Raw genomic sequence first — 7382 nt, 5'->3', positions numbered from 1 at the left:
CAAGGTAAGCTGCTAACATTTTTATTGCAAATACTAGAAACAAGTTTGGAAATTATGCAAAAGATCACAAGCAGTATGTCTCTGACAAAGTACACTGGAAGCAGGTGTCCCACAATGGTATAGATTCTTAGACCGTTGCCATGGATAACTTGAGTACAGAATACATCCAACAGTGATTAGCAAAGACAACATGATGATTTGCATGAAATGGACAACAACAACAACAACAACAACAACAACAACAACAACATCATCATCATCAACAACAAGCGATATTGCAACATAAGTTCAGGATTTCACTTTCTCAGTCAACTACATATTCTAGAATGTTTGTTGCTCATATTCCCAGTGTACGGCACCTGGACCCCGTTCCACAAAATGACCCTAGCGCTAAGGTGATCGTAACTCTCATTCTTTAACACAGACTTACGACAGTCGTGACTTCCATACTTTAACATAGACTTACGACAGTCGTGACTTCCATACTTTAACATAGACTTACGACAGTCGTGACTTCCATACTTTAACATAGACTTACGACAGTCGTGACTTCCATACTTTAACATGGACTTACGACAGTCGTGACTTCCATACTTTAACGTAGACTTACGACAGTCGTGACTTCCATACTTTAACACAGACTTACGACAGTCGTGACTTTCATACTTTAACACAGACTTACGACAACGTGACTTCCATACTTTAACACAGACTTACGACAGTAGTGACTCCCATACTTTAACATAGACTTACGACAGTCGTGACTTCCATACTTTAACATAGACTTACGACAGTCGTGACTTCCATACTTTAACATAGACTTACGACAGTCGTGACTTCCATACTTTAACATAGACATACGACAGTCGTGACTTCCATACTTTAACATAGACTTACGACAGTCGTGACTCCCATACTTTAACATAGACGTACGACAGTCGTGACTCCCATACTGTAACATTGACCTACGACAGTCGTGACTCCCATACTTTAACACAGACTTACGACAGTCGTGACTCCCATACTTTAACATCGACGTACGACAGTCGTGACTTCCATACTTTAACATAGACTTACGACAGTCGTGACTTCCATACTTTAACATAGACTTACGACAGTCGTGACTTCCATACTTTAACATAGACTTACGACAGTCGTGACTCCCATACTTTAACATAGACTTACGACAGTCGTGACTTCCATACTTTAACATAGACTTACGACAGTCGTGACTTCCATACTTTAACATAGACTTACGACAGTCGTGACTCCCATACTTTAACATAGACTTACGACAGTCGTGACTTCCATACTTTAACATAGACCTACGACAGTCGTGACTTCCATACTTTAATATAGACTTACGACAGCCGTGACTCCCATACTTTAACATAGACTTACGACAGTCGTGACTTCCATACTTTAACATAGACTTACGACAGTCGTGACTCCCATACTTTAACATAGACGTACGACAGTCGTGACTCCCATACTATAACATAGGCTTACGACAGGCGTGACTCCCATACTTTAACATAGACTTACGACAGTCGTAGCGCTACAATCGATTTGAGGAAAGGGGCCCAGGCCCTAGATTTGCGAAGCTCTCTTAGTGCTAAGATAGTCGTAAGTTAGTGTTAACGTATGCCACTTACGACTATTTTGCCGCTAAGGGAGCTTCGAATATCTAGGCCCTGGTCGCCTGCCCTTATGCTACAAATGACACCTTTCTGAAAGGCATTGTGTATTCTGAACAATGGATATTGGTAATTAATGCAACAAATTGAGGAAACCAACTGTTCTATCAAACCATCTTTCAATCTTGACTAGCAGCAACACACATACATACACATGAGCGAAATATTCTTAAACTCCATTACACTTCAACTCACCTACGTCTCAATAAACATATTCACGTACGAGTATATATGTGAGTGGGTGAGTTTAGTCCTACGTAGCACTCATCAATACTGCAGCTGTATGGCAGCGGTCTGTAAATAATCGACTCTGGACTACACAATTAATCCAGTGATCAAAAGCATGAGCATCGATCTTCGCAAATGTTGATACGATGACATGTGTCAACCAGATCAGGGAGCCTGACCACCCGATCCCGTTAGTCGCTTCTTACGACAGGCATGGGTTGCCTACCCGGGTGTTACAGACTGTCAGTCCTTTGATCCAGGCCATGTCTGTTTATGATAGATGGAATGGTCTACGAAGCGAGGACAGAAATTCACAGGCTTACGGAGATACCAACACCAGTTTCTCGACCGACTGTGAGTGTTAACGAGCTGACGCAACAGGAATCCAGGTGCAGAATGTCACGTGAACAGTAAGGTGTATTTTTGTTGTTGTTGTTGTTGTTGTTCAAAATGTAAACTGACGGTTATTGAAGTTCCACACAAGTGTGTTGTTATTTTTCAAATATGAGCTAACGGCCATGACATAAAGAACTTACAGGGACCCTGATGACCTAACGCAGTCAAATGAGTGATCACAAGAAATTCTGTCACCGAAGTTGTGACGCAAAGTATTCCTACGCGCGTGCAATTGTGACGTCACAGATGTGCATAAATTTCACGAAGTACAGTTGAAAAGACATTTTCAAATCATAAAGTAAGAACGACACTGGCTGATAAAGAGGTTACCTTACTTGTGTCTTTTGGGATGGTTAATATCTTGCATTAGGAATACAAGGCTCACTAAACACGATGTCAGTTCCTAATGCAGGATATTAAATATCCCAAAACACACGAATATGATAACACATATCCCAAATATAACGAGTGTTACGATGTGTGATTACGTTATCTTATCCAGGCAATATGTCCCGTGGAAGCACGTTTGGGATGCTAAACGTCCGTTGTATCACCAGTGATAACGTATGATCACGTGTACCGATTCTCAGGCTATGATGTCTTGTGGAGCTGTGATCCAAGTAGTGATCCATATTGGTCATGCGCCAGAATACAAATCGATAACACACACACACCCATACACACACATGCACACACACACACACAAAAAAAAATATCCCAGCGCTTACACGACGTATATTGCGAAGAGATATAGATACCAACAGATCCCACCCTGTCCATACGCTGTGATCACCGTGTCTCCACCTCTACTAATATGATTGATGAATAAATTTCAGCATTATAAAGGAAAACAGAGCTTAAATAAATTCAGTTGACGAAACTTTGACACATTTAAATGTTATTGCCATCATAGCAGCCTTGCTGTTAAAGGGTTCACTCGTCACGCTCAAGACCTGGGTTCATTTCCCCACATTGGCACAATGTGTGAAAACCCATTTCTGGGGTCCCCTGATCTGATTTTGCTGGAATATTGCTAAAAGCGGAGTAAAAATATACTCGCTCACTGAATCACATCATTGAGTGCTGTGATTACAGTGAATGTACTTTGCAATGTCCCCCGATCTCAGCCACGAACAGGTGACCACTGGGGTAAAAACAGATGGCCTGACAAGAGAAGACATTAACAACATCACCAGAGTAATCTCCCTTTGAAGTCACTTTAACAACGCCGCCATCTTGAACAATGTAAACATTCCCTAGTAAATCGCAAGCTAGGTCAGACACGACTCTACGTTTAATACATTCGACAGTAGCTTGGCATGTGGTGTTTCCGGTCCTAGATTTCCAAATTAGATTTGAGTTAGAGGAATCCAATATCACGAAGCCCTGATTTTTATCAACACTGAAGGGGATATCCACACGCCGACTGTCGAACACGTTGAAGGTCTTCATGACCTTTCCCTGAAGACTCAGTATGTCTAAACTGGACGTGTCTGTGTGCAGCGCTGCCGTCATTCCAGGGCGGTAATGCTTGAGACGAGAGTACGATTTGGTTGACTGAATAGTGCTAATAACCTTCAGTTCCTTTCCAACTGAAATAACTACAATTTTCCTTTGGTCTGGGAAACTGACAAGTGCTCGATCCTCCGAAGCTGCGGCTAATCCGTGTGGTTTATATTGGAACGATACGCTCGAACAGAGGCCGTCCTTGTTAAATATCTTCACCGATTTATTTGCCTCGTCAGCAACCATGAATAGTTCCCCCGATAACACAACAATGCTTGTGACTACAGGCAAGGACTCATCGTCAGAAGTACTCAACTGATATGTTTGCATCACACTGGACGGGATGAGCTTCTTTTGTGCAAATGCGCTTTCGCCTGAATCAGTATTCAGGTCAACTGCAAGTTTACACCCGTTGTAGCTATTTCTTGAGCTGGACACGTTCTCGGGAACCTCAGGTGTCATCACAGGCTGGGCTAGTTCTGCATCACTCTCTCCACTAGGGAGGAAAACAGGGGCTGAGTGCCGGATCCGTGAGGCGGATTCCCGGTGCTGTGTACAGTTACCTCCTACTGTCGAGTCTGGGTGACCCCTCTCTACACCTGGAATCCGGGTTACTGAACTCGTCTGTTCATTGACTCTCCCCAGTTCCTCTCTCCTCCAACTTTCGTCAAAACAGGGAACGGAAGTCGATCTTAGCACTGAAGTTGTGTGTTGTCGAAGCGCAACTGGCTCCTCTTGACACGATGACATGCAATCAGATGACCTTGACCTTGGCACAGTTGCTGTAACTCCAGCAGAGGCAGGAACCCTGGAGTTGTAAAATCTGACAGAACCAAGGCTAAAGTCTTTATCGAGACAGGAGAAATCGGGACTGAACGATATCCTCATCCTTTGAAGTTTTTCTGCTGAGCTGACAGACGCCAGTGTATTCTCTATCCTCCTCGCCATCTGTCGAATGGTGTCAGGATCCTGAGTCAGTGTCTCTGCAGCAGCAGAGATTAAATTCTTGAGTTGTGCCAAGTGATCCTTGGCTTTATGCTGCTCACTCGCAAGCCCCTTTGTCAGATTTTGATATTCCGTATCCATTCTAAAAAGAAGTTTCCTCTTTTCTTCTTCTAACATTGTATAAAACCTTGTAATGTGCTCGTGGATTCGTGTCCTCACTTTCTCCGCTTGACCTTCAAAATAAGCGAGTTCATCTTGTATGCATCTTTCTCGATCCTGAACTGACTTAATTTCACTTTTCAGCCTTTCCACAAAAATGCCAATGTCTTCTGTTGGCGACTTTCCTTGTGATACGAGCTTGACTACCGAACAGTTGATATGTTTGGAAAGCATACATTTTCCACAAGAGGTAGCTTCGCAGGAAACACAGAACATGTTGAGTGGACAGTTGGGGTGTTCCAAGCACCAAACGTCTCGGGCAACTGCCTGAAGATCCCCTGAAGCAGCTGCTGGTGACGCACTTTGTGATCCTGAAGCTCTCCTCGCCATGAGGTCCTTCATGAGGAAGTTCCCGGGAAAGCAGTCCGCCCACGTTGAGGGTGGTGCTCTTTGTGAAGGGACTAAAACCAGCCCTCGACATACTGGACACAGGAAGGACGGCGGGGAGAAAGTTGCGGAGTAGTTGATGTGCTGTTGTAGACACTGATGGCAGAAGCTGTGGAGGCAGGGTAGTGACCTCGGGTCACTGAAGCTGTCGTTGCAGATGCTGCAGACAAAGAAGTCATCGTCCAGTTGGATCGTGGCGGACATGACTGTCTCTTGGGTGTCCACATCTGAAATCAATGGGTGAGTATAGTTGCATGTTTTAGTAGCATCATCACACGGAAAGACACCAAACGCACTTTCACTTTGCAAGCATTTTGAATGGAAACAAGCGTGACAAGCGAACGCTTCAGTTACCCCGCCTCATTTTCTGAACTTTCCAATGACATTCCTGAACAGGAAAATACGACTCATTATCCGCAATTGTTCTAACCACTAGGATAACGAAAACAAGAGCACGAAAGCTATTAAAAATCAAGTTCATTTCTAATACGTCTATTTATGGAAGCTGCGCTGGCTGAATTGGGTTAGATCGCTGACTTCCTGTGCTGACGGCTCGGTGCCTGTCTGTGAGAGTGTGGGTTCCAGTCCCAGATGGGACTAAATCCTTAACGTTGTATAACGTTGTAAACACCCCAATAAAAGTACAAACATCTGACATGTTGATAAATGAATTATGCCAGAAGCTATAATTAGTGAGATAAAATATGCTGTCGTGCCACTGTAACAGCACATCACACATTTGAGGAAAAAACCGTCGACCAGGCATATAAACAGACTTCTCATTTTATGGCAATGATCTTGCGACCAAGCATTGCTTTAGTACTGCAAAGGTCTTTCTCTTTGAATTGTCTTATTTGAAGTCATTTCCCTAATAAATATGAAATAGTAACAAGTTGAAGTAGTTTCAGCCTCTTATAGCAATTGACAAGAAATTGGAAACCCAAATTCAACTAAACGACTAAACTTTCCTGACTATCCGTAGACTGTGAGTCTGTACCTAAACGAGGGTAGGACAAAATGCCACCTGACAAAATCCCACACAGGGCAAAGTGACTGATCCCCTTGGACAGCGTGAAAAATGACATACGGTTTAATTCTTTGGATAGTTCTATTTTGTCTCTCACAAATAAGCAGTATTTGTCATAAGCACTAATAACCTGATTCAGCGCAGTCTTATGACATCATGCACCGTGCTTGTTTATCGTGGTATAGATTGGTATATCCTGGTATTGATCATAAGTACATAAGCACTAATAACCTGGTTCAACTCAATCTCATAACATAAATCAACATAATCTGATGTTGTGGTCAGTGTCAGACAAAAGGGTAGCAATAACAAGTAAAGTGGGGCTTTGTCCCATGTTAGCCATTTTGGTGTGGGGTTATGTCCAAAGAAAGTTTGTCCTGTGTGATTTTGTCTCCGCCTCCTAACCAAACAGTCCGCACTTTGTGCTGCTCGTTTGTTGACGGAAGTCAATTACTTAATTATAGATAGTCACACATACAATGCGTCGATAGTTTTTAGTTTCTACTGTTAATTGCCATCGGAGACGCAACAGTAATAATCAATCGATAGTTCGATGCATCCTCAAATCCCAATAATGACCTAGTGTAATCGGCATGGGTAGCACAGGCGATATGGGGGTTTCTTACCTACTGACTATTTGAGAACTCTGTCCAAGTCAGAACAGCCTCACTTCACAACAACATTCCTTTTGATACATGCACACCTTGTAGGTAATGATACTCATTGTGTGACGCTGCTCTTTGAACTGTTGGGTATCAGGTGTGTTGAATCTGACCTAGATGTAGCTGTCATATCGGTATTAATCTAATTACAGTATGAAGCTTATCGTGCGGAGTGAGGCGTGTGGCTTGTACGCAAGTATGCTTAATATATAGTGCGTGGCGCATGATCTTGTGCACAGAACTCAAATCACAATGAGGTGAAGTTAAGCAACGACGGGCGCGAACAGTGCTTGGATCGGCGACCGGGCAGCTTCT

General features: G+C 43.1%; 1 protein-coding gene across 1 annotated transcript; it reads right to left on the bottom strand.

Moving 5' to 3' along the window:
* Positions 1-3041: 3041 nt before the first annotated feature.
* Positions 3042-7130, bottom strand: LOC137256024 (E3 ubiquitin-protein ligase TRIM56-like). The gene is made up of 2 exons (XM_067793682.1): positions 7032-7130; positions 3042-5605 (listed from the first exon to the last, which is right to left on the bottom strand). The coding sequence occupies exon 2, from the start codon at positions 5580-5582 to the stop codon at positions 3411-3413; it is 2172 nt and encodes a 723-aa protein (XP_067649783.1). The 5' UTR covers positions 5583-5605; positions 7032-7130; the 3' UTR covers positions 3042-3410.
* Positions 7131-7382: the final 252 nt, after the last annotated feature.

Source organism: Haliotis asinina, chromosome 11, assembly GCF_037392515.1.
Source record: "Haliotis asinina isolate JCU_RB_2024 chromosome 11, JCU_Hal_asi_v2, whole genome shotgun sequence".
Taxonomy (NCBI): domain Eukaryota; kingdom Metazoa; phylum Mollusca; class Gastropoda; order Lepetellida; family Haliotidae; genus Haliotis; species Haliotis asinina.
Note: the sequence above shows the minus strand (reverse complement) of the source record. Positions and strands in the feature narration are given on the sequence as shown.

What these genes read in the sequence shown, in the direction of transcription:
- LOC137256024 (XM_067793682.1), bottom strand. Translation starts at nt 5,582, where the DNA reads ATGTCCGCCACGATCCAACTGGACGATGACTTCTTTGTCTGCAGCATC.